This window comes from Liolophura sinensis, chromosome 6, assembly GCF_032854445.1.
Source record: "Liolophura sinensis isolate JHLJ2023 chromosome 6, CUHK_Ljap_v2, whole genome shotgun sequence".
NCBI classification, from domain to species: Eukaryota; Metazoa; Mollusca; class Polyplacophora; order Chitonida; family Chitonidae; genus Liolophura; species Liolophura sinensis.
In genome coordinates, this window is record NC_088300.1 from 48,516,760 (window position 1) to 48,538,582 (window position 21,823).

At 37.0% G+C, this 21,823-nt stretch overlaps 1 protein-coding gene across 1 annotated transcript in view; it reads right to left on the reverse strand.

Moving 5' to 3' along the window:
- LOC135466553 (serine/threonine-protein kinase 32B-like) overlaps positions 1 to 21,823 on the reverse strand; it is a 76,431-nt gene that overhangs the window by 13,292 nt on the left and 41,316 nt on the right. The window contains exons 4-6 of the mRNA XM_064744101.1: positions 19,682 to 20,007; positions 2,693 to 2,730; positions 1,152 to 1,241 (exon numbers count right to left, since the gene is read on the reverse strand). Of these exons, the coding sequence (XP_064600171.1) occupies positions 1,152 to 1,241; positions 2,693 to 2,730; positions 19,682 to 20,007 (454 nt within the window). The remainder of the gene's footprint in view (positions 1 to 1,151; positions 1,242 to 2,692; positions 2,731 to 19,681; positions 20,008 to 21,823) is intronic.

A 21,823-nucleotide genomic window follows, 5' to 3' on the forward strand; every position in this document is an offset into this window, starting at 1 on the left:
AGGGTGGAATTTCATTCCCTTGTTGTTGTTTTTTTTTTTCCCTCAACTGTATCAAATGGTGACATCTAGTTTGAAATGACTGATGTTATGTGTGAGAGTCAGGCTGATTAGGTATTTGTATCTAAGGTTTGAAGGGAAATGAATGTAAATACCAATCTTGGCAAATGTGAATTAAAAAAATTTCAGTTTGGATAAACATATCTATTAAATCCATCACAAAGACCTATTATTGGAGGATTTCTGGGATTTTCACAGACAGCTTGGCTTTTTACTTGAAGCTGAATGCACACCATGTTAAAAACTTCTTATTTCGTATTACAGACAAAATCACTGTTATTCAATATTAATCCATATTTGTTACAATAAATGAGTATAGAGAGATCAAACAAGCTTTTTTTCCTAGCCCCATACCAACAGCATTATGCTTTGGTTTTCACTGACTAAGCCTGGCATCAAAGACAATGTTTTTCACCAAAGAAACCACCATTACACTGGGGCCATAATGGAACAGTAGAAAAAAGTAACATTATGAACTTTCCCAACCAGTGCCTCTAATTCCAGACTGGTTCCAAAATAGACCTCCATTTCCATATTGAATTCCCATATCTCTATTAACTACTGAGAAATTTGGCCTGAAATTTGCTTAAGGTTAAATCAGATATGACTGTGACTATTACTTTCTCTGACATTCTATCTCATATTTGGTGTTTTGAAACACATAGGAAACCTCTTCTTTAATATAAACAGAGGATGACTAAAGGTAAATAAACCAATCATTGTATGCCTACATGTATATATGGCCTTTCACCAAAGCTGAGCGTGATTGGGAACCCAAATTAATGACACAAAGCTCAAGGACATTTTCAAGAGCCTTGCCACCATGTAGCCATATGCGCTTGAGATTAACAAAAAGAAAATCCATCATTGGTTCCAAGTTTACACGTTTTTATTTCATGACAGATTTTTTCTACAACAAAATCAATCTCCGGAATGCAGGCTTACCTATTACTAACCACTTAAACACGCCCTTACCTAGATCAATAAATTCAGTGAGATGCCATCTGATTGGTTGAGACACAGCTGAGCGAGAGGTTCAGGAGATTATATGACGATGAAGCCTGCAAAGAGGTAAGGTGGAATTAGGGACTTACCCATATAAGGTTTGGTTCCGGACAACGAAGTGGCTAATTGTCCTTCGGGCAGAACAGCGGCGATGTTAAAATCCGTGATGTGAACGTGACCTACAGAAAAAAAAAAAAAAATAGCCATTAAGCAAATGACAAAGGTAAAGTAACAAAGCACATTTTGTCTAACAACGCAAACAGCCCTAAGGGAGAGCCCTTGTAGGCATGTCTACAGCGAGGAAACCTATCCATTCTGATGCACATGACTCTACACACATCAGAAATCCAAATAAACAACCACATGAAATTCCAGACAACACAGTAGAATAGTAACGTGGAATAACAGTGGTTTTATTTCAGACCTCTATATTTTGACATTTAAATATTACACCATTTTCCATATATACAAATAAGTAAAACCACATGGGTTAGAGAAATGTCTTAAAACATGTATCTCAACAATGCTGTGGTTCAGAATTCAAGTAAAGCTCATGCTGTCTTCCTCTCCAGTCGTGAGTCAGTAGGTCTGTCAGCAACCTGCAAATGGTCATGGGTTCCCTCAGCTCTGCCTGTTTTCCTCCCACCATAAATACTGGCCACCGGCATATAAGTGAATTCTTTGATATGATGTAAAACACCAATCAAATAAATAAATAAAAACATGTAAATATATCAATCCTGGTCACATGCAAAAGAGGGCTTCAGTGTTTTTTTTATTTAAACATAGTCATAGGAGCTAAAGCTGGCCTATCTGTACCTGATTTTAATAAACTGCTACAGTTGATGAATTCATACTGGAACCACTCTACCATAATTTGCTGATGAAAACAATTACATGTCTACATCTCTGGGAAACCTGTGTCTTTAGAATGTCCCTCTACAACAAGAGCTGACTCACAGGCTGACTGACTGACTGACTCGATTCACTGAAGTCAAAATGAGCAGTATATCTGGACTGCTGTATTCTTTCAAGATATCAGACTGCCTTTATCAGTATTCTGACAACTGCTTTAAATCCAGGTGCTGGGGCTACATATGTACATGTGCAAAAGTAAGCCTGCATATCGCATCATTCATTGAAGTATATTATCCTCAATACACAGTAAGACGCTGAAAACTGGAGAACACTTTCAACCAAAGAAAAATCCAAGCCATATACAAGAAGTAATCAGGATTTTGTGTGTTTACTGTAATTCAACCTTTTGGCATGATTGTAAGGTGTTTATTCAAGCATATTCTCAAGGCAGTATTGTGTATAGGCCGAAGGAGTTATAATTTTTATGCTGTAAATGGCCAATCCAATCAATGTAAGTTTGTCTCCAAAATCAACTTAAAAACGTGTATAAATTGTACTGAAAGTTGTTCTTTTATATGTGGAAAGGTTGAGGAATTACGGCAATTCCATGTGTTTGGCTTTATACACAGAGGCATTTTCTCTTTTGGACACATTGTAGTGCACAGTTTGCTGAAGGAGTTTCTACTTGGTTTCTTGAGTACATAACCCAGCAAAATATAATATATCTTTCTAAGCATTTTCTTAATTAACCTACAGAAACCATAAACCTTACCTTCTTCATCCAGCAGGATATTATCTGGCTTTATGTCCCTGTAAAACACAAAAGAGTAAATTGTTTACAATGCAGAGCTACATCTGACTTATTCATATCCAAGGCTACTTCACAAGTGCTGTCATTCAGAAGAGAGTTACTGAGTGAATTTAAACATGATTTTCTTACACTTGATCTCATTGGTCAAGAGCTAGTAGTCTGAACTTTAATTGTTGCAGATGATTGGGTATTCACTGCATGAGCTGGAGACCAGAATCACAACTGGAGTCAGCCATATGTCTATCTCTTTTAGCAGAAGGCCATCTCTTTTGTGCAAATATTAGTCTGTCTAAAGTCAAAATGCAGCTACTGGTTAAGACATCATGTTTGGTGTCTTTGGCATAATGTTCCACTGAGGCAGCAACATAAATAAGTTGGCAGTGAAACTTGTCTTCTAGAAGATGTTCAAGAAAAAAAAAAAAAAAATAGGATGTAACAGAAAAATTACTGAACTAAAATTTTGTGGTATTAACATTTTCCCTCATTATGAGCTGCACTAATTATGATTAAATTCCACAAAAATGTCATTTAAATTGCCCAAGCTTCCAACCATGGAGTTTTATCACCCGATTAATATGCATTACAGGATGTAACATGTTAATTATTAACCAGAATAATTATGACTACTAGTCTTTATAGCCACAATAAATCTGGAATCAAATTCTATCAAACAGTAATTTAAACTCATATAAAAAAGTTCTAATCATGAAGTTTTATTAAAAAATGAACTGATATTTCTTTTACAGAACAAATGAGTTACAAGATGTAACAGGCAAGGCATTCACCAAAATTTGTGTAGTTATAGTCATTTCACAGCCACACTAAATTTTTAATAATATTCTACCTAAGAGTAACTTAAATTGCTTAAGATTTCACACACAGCATTTTGCCGTAAAGTTAATCAAGATTACATTTACAGTATAGAATGAATGAAAATTATATGCCAAATACAGATGTAAGGTACAATGCACAGGCCATGAAATAAAACTTAAAGAGGTGTGAATACAAAAGTGGAGATTTTATTATTGTATTGCAAAGCTTACAGTCCAGTAAATTCCATCTTCACGATAAAGCGCTGAAACTAGCGAATGACATTACGTAATACACCGACTGTGGGCAATGAGCATGAAACTGGCCTGTTTATGTGTTCAAACAGTTAGGTAATTAGCTCAGTTGTAACCAAATTACACGGCAGGTTGCTAAAATTAATGCCCAGTCTTTCGGCTATAACTATGGAGTCTACTGCACACATTTCAGTCTGGCTTATTGATTACTGAAGTCACCTTATGGTCAAGGTATGGCTCCTTGCTAATTCAGTCTACGCATATAAGGTGATTTAGACCCGTTAAAACTCCCATTCCTCACCTTTTACATCTCTGTGGAACGCACTCAGGTGTCACTCCGTAAAATAGGGGTGCTTTACTCTTTCCAATAACCCTACAATTTTTACCATGCCATAAAACACAGCACACTTTCTGTAGTCCAATAAAGGACAGAAAGCCAAAAGGGAATAAACAATGACAAATGATTTATCTCTGACAGGAGCCCTTGCCTACTAAGCTGTGAGGTTTCCACATGTCTGCAGGAATTCTATATACATATGAAAAAACACTGATATGCTTTCAAATCAATGCAAAGCAAACACTACACAAGGCCGGATGTATCACAATGGTGTATTACATTAGCTTCTGCCCATACTTGCATCTGTGATCATAATCTACCATGGTGACCATTGTAAACTCACAGCACAGACAGGGTAAAATGTCACAAAACAATGCTGCTGAGAATGACCCAATCAAAACCAGCGTCATCAGGTTAACCAATTCAACAGCTACTATCCTACCATCACTGCATGGATGTCATGTATGTGTGTGCCTACCCTATATACCTGAAAAATTTGTCCCCCAAAGCTTGTACTTGTTTAGAGGGAAATAAAAGTGATAAAATACTACTTTTGTTGCTGAACTTAAATTTTCCAGTAAGATATAAAGTTATACTTTCCAAACAAACCTATTTTCAAACCCTAAGACTAATAAAGTTCTCAGAATCAGGCAAAATGAGTAAGTCATGGACCAAAACTGAGGTCATACACAGTAAAAAAAAAATGGCCATTTGTTAAACACTTACCCTAATTCCTCAACCTTTTCGAATATGAAAGAGCAACTTTCAGTACAATTTATGCACATTTATGATTCGATTTTAGAGACAAAACTACATTGGTTGGATTGACCAATTTCAATCTACAGTCTACACAAAATAATGCCTTCCAAATATGCTTGAATAAACACTTTGAAAACATGCAAAAAGGTTTTAAAGAATTACAGTATTACATGTACTTTCTATGTACACATATCTTAATTCATCAATTGAACATTTGAATTTTTAGTTACACCCACATGTAGCTCTTCCTGTCTAGCGGTCAGTTGATTAGTCACTCTTTTTATCTACCAATTTGTTCTGCCAAATTTTGACATCCTATATGTTATCAATGATTATTCACTTTAATGAGGGGCCTTAGTGTAAGATAATATCAACTTTTTGCAGAATGTTTCAGCCATTGTGAATATGTCTTTGTTCATTTACCTGTAGTTAATGACCTATGAATGATATAATGTACAAAATAATATTAATTATTCTAAAAATACAATTCATCAAAAAAAAAAAAAAAATTTTTAAATTAGACTCAGCAACGATCTGCATTGTCACACATTATCTAAGTCATGTGGACTGAACACTTAGGACATGGCTGTGAACTACAATAACTGACACATCACACTATCATAGTCATGTGCTTAGAGAAGTTACAAATACCTACGATTTGAAGTAAGACAATTCAGCATCGATTATCTTCATTGCGTCATCAAAACCATCAACACTAACAGACTGATACAACTTCACGTTAATAACTCACCAAAAATACACTAAATGAACTGAATGATATATGCACTGGGAAAGAGTGAGCTAGCTGTCTTTGAAAAGAATGCAAAAGCTTTCAATTCGAAGACATCAATATAATTTCACAGAGCTTTTCTAGATAACCATATATTGCCTTGAGGCTTTTTTGAGCATTGTGCTTATGAGACTGTTGGCTTTTGAAGGCATAAAGCTTGCCTGCACAAGGCACTTGCCTTACATTAGGCACTGTCTCTTGTTTTGTGTCCGTACAGAGACAAAAAGAACCAGCTCTGACACAATTTCCGGCAATATAATTTGATCATGAAAGCTGGCTGTTGCAGCCAAGCAGGGATGGTGGGTGGAATCAATATGGTGACAACACACTGTCTGCCAGCAGGATCACATTCAGGATTCCAGATTAAATAGCATCCGTTTCCTTCAACACAAATTGCACGGACTATAAATAAAATTTGAAAATTTGTGTTTTTTTCCTTCCTCTTGGCTTGCAGCAAAGTTCAGATCAGAGAGAAACTGAGAGTTTAACCGTCACACAGTCTTTGTCAGAAAAAAAAAAAATCTAACAGGCCATGTCCTAGGCCCTAATGCTGAGTGTTCCAGACTGTATGCTCGAGACGAAGGCTTCTGTATGTTAGTGTGAGAAAATAATGACTCTATAATCATTACTGGGAAAAAATAATGACTCTATCATCATTACTGGATTCAACAATCAAAGTCTTCATCATGATCAAGCTGAGTTGGTTTCCACGGGAATAACACCACCCAAAAACTTCCTGCTGAGTGGAAGACTTTAATGCTGCCGGACTATGAGCCTTATTACAGCTCTGTGCAGGGAAAATAATGACCGTATTATCATTACTGATTTCACCGATCAAACTGTCAAATAGAAATGGGTCAGGGGGGTTCAATACTGGAGCCTGGTATTTCCACAGAGATTCACCCATCAGAGAATAATAAGCTTGTTCATAAACGAGGTAGGCGGGATCTCCAGCTCTGTGAATCTGGGTTACACCCAGAGTATTAAAGACTCAAGTGTTAATGGTCAGGCTACCTTGTTGCTGCTTATCGAATAATTGTTCATAGATTGTTTAACCTATGGTCTTGATCTGTACACTGCCCATGTCACAGTCTTAGGAATAAGGAAGTCAAGCCTTATCTTGATGCTGTTGAGTAGCAAACCCTGGCCGTAAACCATTGGGGGAACTTTAGAGACACCAACAACAATAATCACATGGGATTTACGAGCAAATACCAGCATGTGCCATTAACCAAGAATGGTCAGGCAAACTGTTTACTGCTGTAATGTACCCAGGGGGTTAACTAAAGCTTAAAGCCTCATCACTCTAAACAAGATTAGTGTCTGAGAAAACTTCACCTCACCATAAACTCTTTTGAAGAATAACAGGACACGGTCAGTGAGAAACCCTTGGTTGTAAAACTCACCACAGTAGATGGCTCCATCCTGGAAGCAAAAGTCTGGACAGCGTCTGGAACTAGATAATTTACTGTATCTCCTTCAACTGGAACTAACTTAATAATAATGATCCGGATATTGGACTTTCCAATCTTAAGAAGTCACACTGTGTCTTCATTAAGAAAACTGTCCAAATTTAAGCCTAAACAGTTTTTACATATATGTAATTTTAAGCAAGGTTCTGAACCAAATGTAATTACCTATATTTTCTGATCACACATGTACCAATAGGCCACACCCACATAAATAGTATCTTGTCTGGACTTGTATTTGTAATTGTGTAAAGACCACATTAGTAACTTGTCATGCTGATTTCTTAAGAAGAGCGACAGTTTTAATCTGACACTGTGAAATATCCTTACATGGATAGGAATATATCAACGGGTCCTGTATGTGGCATGTATATATCTCTCTTTGTGGCATATGTTAGATCCTGTAAGTTGTTTTATGATTTCAATCAATAAAATGCGCAACTTTGCTTAATTGTTATCAATAAATTCTAAGAATCTCCATTGCTAGTGAAAGCTGATTTGCTTGCTCTAACCATAAATGCTTTGTATATTCCATGTGAGAACTGGACTCTCTATTCTGTTCCATTTTTGCTTGAACTTGGGCAGTGCTTTTCCTGCTGGGAACTCAATGACGACCTCAAAGATCAGGTCATTATACGGTGCAATGAAGTGAACAATTTTGTGCTATCTGCTGTGATTCCAACAATGCATTGCTCTTGAGAAGAAAAAGTCTTCAATCCATGAAGCATCTCTGGGCTCAAGCTCTAATGACTTGGGAAATCCAATCCTGGCACCATTCACTGGTCAAACCCCTGATCCTCTGTTGGGAAATTCAGCAATGAAGGGTTGTGTCCACCTGAGAATCTGCTTAATCTAGGGTCATAAGCACTTCCAGGCTACAGTTCTACAGACAGAACATCTCTGGAAATCACTATTGTTTGTCCATTCTCAAATATCCACCACAACCTTGAATTGTTCATTTTTATTTTCAGAGAAATATTTCTAGACTGTGTGAAAATCACAATAGGTGGTCTATTCTCAAATATCCACCACAGAGAAATCATGATCCTTTACTTGGACATGTAGCAGTGTTCACAATGGGCTAACCATGGTAGTGACATCTACAATTGAAAGCTGTGATTTCTAAAAACATTTCTGGACGACGATCATAAATGATTACACGTTTCCATTATAAAATACCCAGTGTACATTTAACTGCAGGATATTTGTACACTTCTTATATCTGGGCCTGTGACCTTTCATACAAATAAGTTATTATTACTATTATTACAATAAAATTATAAATCAATTATAAAATCACTGTGAGTTGTCTAAACTCATGATGCAGAATCACAGTGAACTCATGATTCCTGGTGGAGATACAGTCTCATCCAACTGATGATCTGTTCACAATGATGTTCGTTATACTGCCATATTTGTACACTTTGGTTTTCCATGGGGCATTTCTGGGCTCCAGTGATTAGATGGAAATGGGTTGTCTAACCTTTAAAGATCAGTCACTGTTGTGAAGTCACGATCCCCTGTTGGGATAAAGAACAGCACAGGGTAATGTCCATCTGAGAATCCACTTAAGGATGTGTGGACAGATTCCAGACATTACATGTACAGTGTAGCTGTGTGTGTATGGTTATTCTACTGCACTGTAACCAAACAAGCACTACTTCGTGAACGATTAACTTCTTACAACAATGTATGGAGTTACAGTACACAACAACACCCTTTACATTAGTCTGCAAACATGGGTTAGAAAGTTCAGGATCTTTGTCACAATGCTCAGAACCTTTGGCAGACTTGTTAGGGTCTTTGACAAAATGCTCAAGATCTTTGGTAGACTTCACAAGGTCTTTGAGCAAATGCTCAGGATCTTTTTTAGAATACTTAGAATATTTGGTAGATTTCTTAAGGTCTTTGACAAAATGCTTAAAATCTTTGGTAGACTTGTCAAGGTTTTCGGAAAAATGCTCAGGATTCTTGGCAGAATGTTCAAAATCTTGGGCAGACCTGTCAGGATCTTTTGGAAAATGCTCAGGTTCTTTGGTTAATGATCATTGGTGTCAAGTGAGATAGAAAACTAAGTAATGCTACCCTTGACAGCTGTACAGTACCCTGTAGTAGTACAAATCTAATAAATTTTTCTGATTATACATTACTGGTTTGGCACAATTAATGGGATAATAATCTAATGATGTAAACCTATTTTCTAACAACAGCAAGTTACAACCAGGCCTAATTAAGGGGATAAATGTAAACACACAACATGAATCCTAAGTGTTTTCAGATTTAATAGTACACATAATATTATCAGCGTGATGCTCCATCAAGATCGAGTAATCACAGTGCTTGCCTCTTAACTCGTCTTTCATTGTTCTCAGGCGCTTGGGTGGCAAAAGTGGTTGAGGATGCTCTCTTGTGTGAGTCTGCACCAGTTTGCTGAAGCTCATGCACTAGCCTTCCACCAATATGGCATATGTGAAAGAGATGAGGTCTAGGGTTTACTCTGAGAATTGCAGTATCCTCCACCAATTAGCTGCCATTGTACATCAGTGAAAATTAAAAACAACCAAATGAATACATACTGCATTTGCCCAAAAAATTTGCCTAAAAAGTGAACTTTTGAAAAGGCAAATAAAAGTCAGAAAATAGTGCTTTGGTGTTGAAGCTAACCTTTTCCCAGCAGGATATTATCATACCTTCCACACATCTTACCCTCTGAATCAGCCAACTTGAGTAACTTTGTCATGGAGAAAATTTCTGTCATATACATTCATCTTATAACGTTCAATCAGTAGGTTGATAAGGGTCAGCTTACAGACTTACAGTGTATATATACACACAGACATAGTTGCTGCTGACTGATGTGTATGTGTATATGAGCTACATGTATGTCCATACAATCTTCACAAAAACCAATGCAGAATACATGTAAAATCTAGTGAGCCTACATGTATATGTATACGTACCTGTAAGCACTTTGTAACAAGATACTCCCCAAGAAACATTTTAATCTACTTAGACACAGTGTGGCCAACTGCCAGGACAGACTGCTTCATTTGGTGGGAACTAATAGCTCTGTTTTCTGCCGCAACGGCTGATCAATACCAGTCTTACTGCAGACTGAGATAACACATCGATGTTCACTATTGTGTTGCAAACCTACTACACAAGCTAGCTCCATTCCATGCCCAGCATTCTGCCCAATCTTCCCTTGTTAACAAAGCTTCAATTACAGGGAATTAGTAATGGAGCCTTTGGAGCTTTAAAAGAAAATGAGAACGAGGGAACAGGGCAGAATCATTCTTCAGGTAAAAGCACTCACAACAATACATTGGCATCATTGATTGCTAAGCATTTCAAATTAATTAGTTTTTCTTAGACACCCACAAACACAATCTGACTTGCATTCCAGCCATACAACGCAAGGTATCTCTAACTGAGGAACTATGATTTGCAAAATAATTAAAATTTTGAAAATCATCAGCTACACTGTTCTTGAAATTCAACCGAAAGCAATAAACACAAGATGGGTTAAATATCTCAGAAGTATTTTCATGCCACAAAGCTGTGTGTGGTGTGGTTCACTGCATATCAATACTTGATGGGTGACTGAACTTCTCCCATTGCCCAGAACATCGTAGGCAGCTCACAGGCTCTGCCAGGGTAACTCTGCCAGACCAGGAAACATTATTACACAATGGGCTTTTGACGCATAGTGCCGATAAGTGATTCTTAACTTTTACATGCCATGTAGACCAGACCACTTAATAGCCCCATATGTGTCTGCTTCGTTAACTTAGGAAGTATTGATTTCATTAAAACTGTCTGTACCAAAAACATTACTTCCTCTTTTGTGAATTGGCCAGCACAGCATAGCAAGCGTTAAGCTACAGTTGTGCGTGTTGACAAATTTAGCCTTGCAGTTAAGCGATCAAGTGACTGAGCAAAGAAAAAACCTCTAAAATTCTCATAATTTTATTGATTTATTCGTGTTTCGGATACAAGTGACATACAACAAGCATCATGTACATGCACTTTATGTTGGTCACTAGACAATGTATTGTGTCCATAACATCATTATATTTGACATATATGAAACGTTCAATACTTCAGTGCATCACTATGAGAAGCTTCCAGAAGTTGGGTTGTGAATACAGAAGTAATGGACGGTAAAAGTTGTTCACAAAAGGAATGGCATCAGTAAACACAAGGTTATTTAATCTGAATCTATATTCACCATCTCTATAAAAAAAATTGCTTGGAGATATTAATAGTTGCACTTAATAGTTCAACTCTGATTTCATTATACTGGTAATATGTACATATCTGTCATTCATCTGGCAATCACAAATCTACCTATTAAGAAATATCATATGTTTTTTTGTCTGCAATATTCTTTCTGTCCCCATGCAACCAACAAAAAATGTCAAATGTACACACCTGCCACAAACACGTAAATAGATCTTTCCAAAATGTCAAAATTACACACCTATTTCTGGAAATTTCTCAGTAATGTTGTTAAAATGGCACAATAATTACCCATGGGAGACTCTTAGCCTTGCCCATCTGGAGGCCTAACTTCACAGGAAATGGGGAGGTGGAAGCTCATTTTTACAAGGGCTGGAGGTGATGGTCATTTACCAGGAAAATGTTGGCTGCGTGTGGCCACAGGACCATGATTCTTCCTTGCTCACTGTCTTCAGGCCTGCATGTCCGGTGGACTGGCCAATACGGCCGCACGACTGCCGGATCTCCGTCAGCCTCAAGTCTATCAAAGATTAAGCTGGTTTCCTTCGGGGAAGCATTGCCACTGGCATTGGAATAATGGCCTTCGATATTAACTAGGGGAAATTTATTGAGACCTAACAAGTCAGGTGGAAGTCTAGTACGTCTTGACCCTTGGCAATGGTAAAGAACTCATGTATGCACAGACTCTATGTGGTCTGGTCCTTAAAGATGATTACCATGAAAATGTTTTCACAGACAAGAATTACTTATTTTTTCTGTTATGGTTCGTCTGATCAGACATACCCATAATAACATCAACTAACAATAAATTTTCTGCTAATTTCCTCTGAGTCACATCCTAATAAAATGTTACTCCACAACAAATGTTTCTTGGAAAATCAAGGCAATGTCTTAGCAAAAAACCCTTTAAGTTATTTAATGACTATATCGGTTTTCCTTCACCCACCCTCTACAGAGAAAACCCAATAGATTATATGTAATAAGGCCATACTTTAAATCAACCTGTCAAATTTTGTGCATTAGCATGTATCAAACCTCATAATTCATGGTGATAAAAGAAAGGTACCTAGCATTTACACATGTATGAAAAATGTGAAATCAATGCCAAAATTGATACTCTTGACTAGAAAGACAGCAGATGCAGACCTTTCCCTTCCTGGACAGTGAATCATTTAAACAGCCATTAATGGACATGTGAGAGGAAAAATCAGGTACATGTATTGTCAATACAAACCTAATGATCATTTAAATAACACTAGCATTACCCTTATATTATTTAGCAATGACTTCCTTGTGCTTCAACAATCACATGTTTTATCAGTAGATAATATAATTAGGATGATCAGTACTTTGGTCAATAGTATCTTCTCATAATTTACGGATTTTAAAATGCTTAAGGTTTCTTATGTGGCTCTTATGTGGCTCTTATGTGTCTTAAGCGATGGCCTAGCCACGGCTTATTGCTTTCAAACCATTTGGTTGCTACATGGCTTTATAAATACAGCTCTTGCCAGTTTTTAATAATAGGCTGTGGCATTCAATCAAAAATATTTTCAGGTACCTGACAAAACGTACATGTATTTAGTCCACCCATAAACCTAACTAACTTTTTAGGTGAAAACTTCATGATTATAGCATAAAACACACACCAAATAATTTTTGGGGCACCTGGTCTGCTCTTTTTAACCAATATACACCGGAATAGCAGGAATATTTAGTTCCTTTTTCACAAGATTAGTCCATCTTATGAACAACATATTTATATCTCTAATTTTCACCAAAAAAAAAAAACTGATAGAGAAATGTAATTTTTTGCTACTACTAATATCTGTACCAAAATAAATGTCAAATACTTGATATATGATGTCAGGTAATCGGCTTAAAACATTTTTAGCCTTAAGACTTAAGATGGACAAGTCCTTATCAAATGAACATCACAACTATGTAATGGTTACAACAAAAATTTCACATCTTAGCAGGAGTTTTAAACTGTTCAGGTTGTGCTCGACTTCATGCACAAAGAACTGGTCATCAACAATAAACCCAAAAATATTTCTGTATACATTTACATTACTCCTGATTAAATCTTCATCAGCTTTTACCCAAAGTTGCTGTTCAAGCAATCAGTGTTTTCCCTTCACAAAATTAAAAGCATGATTTCGATTTGTGACCTTATAAATCTCCTTCGGCAAAACAACTTGGTCACATAATCTGCTTTTTACGAATATTCCAAGCAACGGCCAGAAATCGTTAACAAAATTTTCATCAAGCTCACAGACTGTAGTCATAGCCAAGGGCCACAATATAAAGCGCATTTCAAGACAAGCGGGTTCCAAGACAAGCGGGTTCCAAGACAAACTGGCTGATACTGTAAGAGCTTAAAAAGGTGGTTCTTAGCAGATAGCCTTTCCAAATTACACAAGGGCGAGATCGTTTCCCCAGTGTTTCTGGAGACCTACATAAATTGTGCAGTGGCACTTCCGAAAGCAATCTTGCTAAGTATAATTGGTGAACTGGAACACAATGGTTTAATAGTGAGAAATGAACAGTTGGAAGGAGCAGGTCTTCGTGAGCAAATTGACCTGTAAGCTTCCTGTGGTTTGATCTCTTATTGCCACTTCTTCTCAGGCTTATTACTGCGCTTTATGGAAGATTCTCACCAGGAATCTACGAGACTGTGTTCCACATCAGTATTCAGTATGACTTCAGCAATAAAACACCACCTGACGCACACACATGTATGTGTAATGTCAAATATATATATATATATATGTATATACATATATATTATATGTAACATCATGATTAGCTGTAATGTATTATGCATACTTTTACTTCTTTTTACATTTTGACCTGAAACTGCTTGCGCCCATGTAAAATCCATGTATCACATGTCAGAAAGATTTGCACAAAATGCAAAAAGTTTGCTAAATTTTGCTAAAAGTAATGCTTTAACATAGCCATAGCCATACTGGTTTGTTTGTCCTACAGTGAATAAATCCAGATTATTTACATTCCAAAGAAGATACCTTGCGTCTTTAATAATTTAATACATGTTTCAGGAAATTTGAAATGCTAGTCAACCTTGTGCTGAATACAATATCAGAAGTTGTATCATAATAGTTAAGACCAATTAACATGCACTTTAACAGGATATTTGGATGTGAGAACTTATGACACTTTTCTTACCAGAAAGCTTCTTTGAGAAGCTAGCTGAAGCTCTCTTTTGGTTACATATACACATGTATATAACAGGTGCACAGAATTGATCGATACTATGACTTCTCAAATTCAAGGATGTCTTCACCTACTGGCAATAATATTACCTCAGAATATAACCATTTAATAAACACAAGACTGAATTCTCTGATCCCCACCTTCTGGCAACGCATCTTCAGATCTTCAAATAACAGATGTCAACATGATTTGAACTGTTCTATCACTTACATCCAAATCTTGCTTTGATGTTGACTGCATCCAGAAGGCTTTTGGACTCTTGAGAGCTTAGGGTATTTACATTCTATTAATTCATTCTAAGATAAATGGGAAGAAAGTGACAGCCTGCAATATAGGACACATTCCAAATCTGCAACAAAAATTCCGTTCCCTGGTGCATTTGTAAAATGGCCAATCAGTTGGCCAATTATATTTTTGGGCCGGTAATGACTCAAGGCTTTCTAACAAAGTGATGGCCTTTATTTCACATAAAACTTATGGCATATAAAAGTGGACTGTATGTGCTGCAGCTGCAAGAAGCCATAAAACATTATCATGAAGAATTTAGTGGTTCATAGCACTGGAATCCTGGCAACTAAGATCAAGAAAAGACAATCTTATTAGGTATATAATGAGATGACACAGTCACTTTGTTTTGAACCAAAACTCTCCAGATGGAAATCATTTGGAACAACTTTATGAAGAGCTAACAGGGGTTACTTGGGAACAATATATAGGCAAAATAAAATTTGACTGAATGACTGACTGACCACCACCAACTGACAGAAAAACTTGTAGATTAGTGCAGCAAAAAAAGTCATTATGACATAATAACCAGCTATTATAAAATGTCTGTATCTTCAAGAATGCATAATACAAGTAGCTTTATCATGGCTGTCAATTTATGCAGAATAACAGTATCAAACTACACAACTTCAACTTTGCTGATAGTTATTTAATTGGCTACTTTGTGCTTCACAGATTTCCTCCCACAACCAGAATCTATAAACAAAACAAAATGGATTCAGTGAGGAAGACCACAATCTGCCACTATCAACAAAACATCCATTTCAACATAAAGAATAATTTTAACTGAACTCAAGCCATATGGTAACAGACTTGGAATGGCCACGAGGAATGATTTCTCCTGCTGATCAAAAAGCTTTTTGTCTTAGGAGATAGTGTCTTTTAATGGTTCTTTGCAGGTTTCCCTGGTGCACATCAAAACAGCTACCTTCAACTAAACTCAGACATCAATCAAAGCTTTGTATAAAATGACTTGGCAAAAGGGAAATGCACCCTGAGACAGTCAACAAAGCTATCTGTCAGCAGTAACATTAACATTACCGCGCATAAAACGCAAGGCCATTAGCACACCTCCAAGTGTTCAGAGAAACTGTTCACGTTTAAATCAAATCAATGGTTGTATCTAGACAACCCAGGACCAGCCATTGGCCCATTTTACAAGCTGATAAAAGCCCTTTGGGCTGTGTATAGACAAACTACATGTTTGTTCACAATGACTTCCACTGTGTTTTATCTATAGAGAAAATTGCACACAAACCTTCATGGATAATAAACACTGAGGAAAGCAGGCTTTCTGTAAATACTTGCCTTGGAACTGTTTCAATCGTGAATGGGAACTTTCTTTGTGCACATGTTATTCCCTTTGATCTTGTCGAAATTTATCTGTAATGTCTATTTGTTGTCCCCTCAATGATGTTCTTTAATGCATGACCACATAATTCCTGTTATTTCACATCTGAAGCTGACATAATCATCACGACCATCTATCTCTTTACATTCCAAGGATTCAAATGATATAGTGTGCATGCAAGTCCATGCCTCCATATACACAATTAGTTCAATCTGTTTTATAAGACTGCATAAGAATTTTTTATATACTTATAATTATATACGTGCAGGAGTGTATTTTAATTATGTGCAAACTAACGTCCCTTGAAATGCAATGTGTATTGCAAGTGGTCAGGAAACATATATAGTCAGTCATGACTGTCACTGGCCCATTCAGTAATAAATACAATTATAGTAAATGACATAAAAAGGCCAAAAGGTGCTACTTTAAGGGCAATATATGTGATAAAATATAACTTTTTGTACTGAAATTGTACATGCATTTTTCTGGTAGGATATCATCGTACCTCCCAAACACATCTTAGTAATTTATAAAACTCAATAGAACTCCCAGAATCACACAAACTGTGCCCGTCATGGGCACAATATTAGGGCGCAGAAATAGTGAATGGGTTCTTCAGACATATCTGATTGTCCTCTAGCTCTGGCTATACCTTTACGGTTTTGTTACGTTGTTTATTAATTGTCATGCAATGCTTAATGTCAGCCAGACATTGCCACAGGATAATGGTTTCACCAGAACTTTACTGCTTCTACATGTAGGTGTACATCTTACAATCCATGTAAAAATATCTATACATGTACCTTCCATAGCAAATCTTTACCTGGTGAAGCACAATAGCCCCAAACCTGGCAGATGAGACAAGAGAAGCAAATGCATTTATTTATTTGATTGGTTTTTCATTCTGTACTCTTTTTACACCAGGGAACTAATCTAAACAGTAGAATGCTTCGTGTTAAGACAAATGACCAATACCATCAAAAACAGTCAGTATGCTTAGGCTTTGAGATACTGACACAATAAACCATCTGCTTAATAAATAAATTCCTTAATAAAGTCAGGATTTTATTGCCCTTAGAGAGATGAAAGCCGGTGGCTCTGTTCCCTATATTAAAGCAGGCTATAGACAACAAGCCTATCTGGAGTGGAACATAAGACACATCTGAGATGAAGGGTTGTAACATCTTAAAAGAAGCCTGACGGAAGAATTGTAGACAGTCAAAAAGCCAAGATAGCGATTCGCAATCTGTGGGTATCTCTGTTTGCCTTGTAGGAATAGAAGAGGTAGGGTGGGGATGCAGGTGATGAGCAATCCACACAAGGGCCTCTGCAGTGATCTGTCTGGACTGTATTTACCCTGCGTAAACCTTTAATTCAGATCGAAATCTTCCTGCTTAACATATGGTCAGTCGTTCTCTAAATGACACAGAGCCATGGTGAATCCAAGATAAGATTACAGAGTTGATAATGTGGGAGGACATGAGATGAGGTTCTGAAATTGTCTAAGCTAATGTTTTAGATCACCCGACAAGTCACTTGGGTATACCTCTTCAGTTTAAACTTGGACCTCGTTGCTCAAGGCAATGTAAGTGGAGCATTAGCTCAGATTAAACGTACCTGCTTACAAAATAACCCTTTAAAGTCTGGTATCTACACGCATTGTGGTTTCTGAAATTAGGATCTGACGGATTTATTTATTTTAAAAATTTTCATTTTCAGCAAATTTTGGGGTATACCTGATTATACAGATGACACTATGTTGTAAATAATAATCAAAAAAATTGACAAAGATGTTGGTTTATTGGCATCCTTTTTAAACATCACTTGCAATGTTCTGCTTAAACTTTGACTGTTTAAATACTATTGTATTGTCTATTGTAATTTTTCAATACACAAGTTTACAGCTGGTTCAGTGTACAGCACAGTCAAGCAGGTCACTCTCTGGAACATAAACAAGCTCTCAGCATGCTGATAAGAGCTAGAATTTGCTAATTTTTAAGCCAATGAACATGCAACCAAACCGTGCTTACTCAATGCTTACCACGCAGCTAAATTTACGTTCCAAATGTGAAAATGTGAACTCATGTACTGTGACTGGAGGAACAATACTATATATATCCCACATACATATACCTGATATACACATACAGGCACCATTTCCTTGATAAGACTAATACTTTATCTCTGGATGACAAATATCACTCTAAAATACATCAATTCCTGCTCATGTACTACAGCCCGATGAACAGGTGGAGGAGGACACCACTGTGTCGTTACACCTGATTTACATCTGATTTAACATTTCTACTGAATGACGTACGCCAATACTAAATTTTATGATTACATTGTGGAATGCTTCCCTGTATCTTTCGTCCTACAAATGGCTCAATTCAATCACGTGATTAGTCTAGATATCCAGAAACATTGATTGTGGGGGCCTCCGTGGCTCAGTTGGTTAGCGTGCTAGCACAGCGTAATGACCCAGCAGCTCTCACCACTGCGGTCGCTCTAAATTCAAGTCCAACGCATGCTGGCTTCCTCTCCGTGGGAAGGTCTCTCAGCAACCTGTAGATGGTCGTGGGTATCCCCGGGGCTCTGCTCGGTTTCCTCTCATCATAATGCTGGTCGCTGTCGTATAAGTGAAATATTCTTGAGTACGGCGTAAAACACCAATCAAATAAACAAATAAATATTAAAAATACAGTTACATTGATTGTGACCTCTGTAAAACAGGACAGGGATCTGGGCAGGAAACTTATGCACAGTTTGGACGCAGACGGAAAAACAGTTTCAGTGGTTTTTGTTTTCATTTTATTGATCGAATCCTATAATAAATCGTTTTAAGGCCTTTTAGTTTATACAGAGTTATCTATGCCCCCAGAAGTAGTACAGACCTTTGTTGGTGACATTCTCAACTCCTTTCAAACTCAATGAAAAAACAATAACCGTTTACCATCGTTTTTTTAAAATTTTTTCCAAGAATTCCATCTAGAACAAGTCAGCATGTGTACCATATACAGGTGATGCTGAACTAGACTACACATGTATGTCATTTTGGTGTAAGGGTAGGTCATACTACATTCCCAACAACAAGAATTCTGGACATATGTTCTTCACAATCCATGCCCCTACTGGTTTGAGCCATCAGAATAAAATAGCTATACGAATGTCACAATAGACACAATGCTCATAACTTTATTGAAAATGGACGAAATGGTCCAAAACATGATCTTCATCAGCAACTAATCTGAGTGAAGTTGTGTTTTCAATTCAGAATATAATGAACCATTTTGAAAAATGTTTTCGTGATGGAAGGACTGTCAGACGAGAGGTAAACTTACACGTATAATCCCCCTTGGGTACAGTTGAGGACTTATAAATACCTCTATAAAATGTAACCATTTTTACTGACTAACCTGTGGACAATATGTTTACTCTGCAGGTACTCCAGTGCCAGGGCAATCTCGCAGATGTACAGCTTGACACGGGGTTCCTCAAACTTCAGCTCCTGCTGGATATGGTATCTAAGGTCCCCGCCTAGCAACAGGTCAACCACCATGAACATGTCCTCCTCGTCATGAAAGGTGAACCACAGGTTGACGAGGAATGGGTGATCCAGGATCATTAACAACTCCACTTCGCGGAACACGTTCCGAATGGCATCCTTCTCTATGCACATGCTCTTGTTCATATACTTCATGGCGAACATCTTTTTGGTGTCTTTCTTCTGCACAATGCATACCTGATGAAAGAAAATATCAAAATCTTTGACCATGGAATTTATTCCTAACATTATTAAGACAAAGATTAATTTTTTATTTCAATATTCAAATACACTGACATAAGGTACAAGTACAAGCATGGTAAGGTTTAAACAAGAAGCACTTTGATCTGCAACACGCAAGTTACAGGTATATTTATGGATATTAAGAATCTATAAGCTTTATAATATAGAACTGACATGTACAAGATGAAGATTCAGGGCACTTTAATAATGACCAGTTCGAAAAAAAAAAAAAACTGCCACAGGAGAATATGTTTGGTCATCACTTTCTCATTAAACACCAATCTGGAAAATATTATTTAAATCATATGTGCCAAGTAATCGGAATCAGTATAACATATGCTGTTCTGATAGACCATCTTGTTCTGTAAGTACACATGTATTTACTGTGATGAAAGGTCTAAAAAATGATCATATAGATCGAGATGTACATCAAACTGGTAAATGAAGTCGGCAGGCAGCAAGCTCACTACAAGCTTCTTTTGTTTACTGAATGTCACAATTTCTCATTTCCAATCTCACCTAAAAAAGTTATTCTTGACACAGTTGGATACCCGAAAAATCAACAGTACTCTGATTGAAGAGCCCTGGCATCCAAGATGGAACTTTTGTTTGCGCAGAAAGGGCAGCTTAAAATGAATCTGTCATTTTGGGTATTTGCAGACCAGTGACTTTCCCCGTCGTACGCTAATCTTCATTTCACTCCATTACCCATACTACAGACTTCTGTGGCCAATGACAAGCAGGCCAGCAAAACCCAACAGTCAGCCATTATGCCCCAGAACGATATCGGACAGACGGTAGTAATAAAATGATTTAGTGCAGAAAAAGAGGAAAAATAATTTTCTAATATCCACAGGACCCATCTTTTATGTTTATACAAATCTAAAGCATTCTTGGCTTTCTCCAGTTTCACAATCCTTGGCAATAATCCTGACATTAATTTGGACCCTGGTGGAATGTGTCTATCTCAATGTGCCACAAGGACTGATAACGGCTGCAGGTCACTGGGAATTTTCAACAGGCCAAACTAACACAACATGACACGTTTTTCTCAAGCGTGCATGTGTGATATATCGTATTAGCTGAGTGTCCAGTCATTAATGTATTGCGGACACATTAAATCAGACAACTGTTCAACTGCATGCTCAAAACACATGCATAGTCAATGATTGGTTGAAACTGTGTTTATTTTCTATAAAGTTGACCAACTGTGAAAATTATTTTCAGTTACCCTAATTCCTCGACCTTTCTGCATATGAAAATCAACTTTCAGTGCGATTTAGGCATCTTTTCAATTTGTAATTGGTGACAACTACATTAGTTGGGTTGAACAGATTCTGGGTTCACAAAAAGTAGCATCTTATCAGTCAATACAGAATAATGCCCTCACAATATGTCTGAATGAACATCTTGCAAAACATTTGAAAAGCTCAAGGAACTATTGTAGATAATTATTATTGTAGATGCTTATTTACACCTAAGGAAACTATGAAGCCATTTGTTGACAGGACAAATGTGTTCAGACCATGGCTGCTAATTATTCATCAAGTAAACCCTGATGGTGTAATACAGTTTTGTTTCAAACCACAGACATCGCAAAGTACCTTTTTATGTACAGTACATGAATGTTGTCCTGATATGCCAATATTTATATAAGCTCTACTGTAATTGTGTGAATACACACATATTACTATGCAATATTGATAAGGCTTACAGGAACTCCCTGAATTATACATGTAATCTACACAACATGAACACTGTCATGAACATA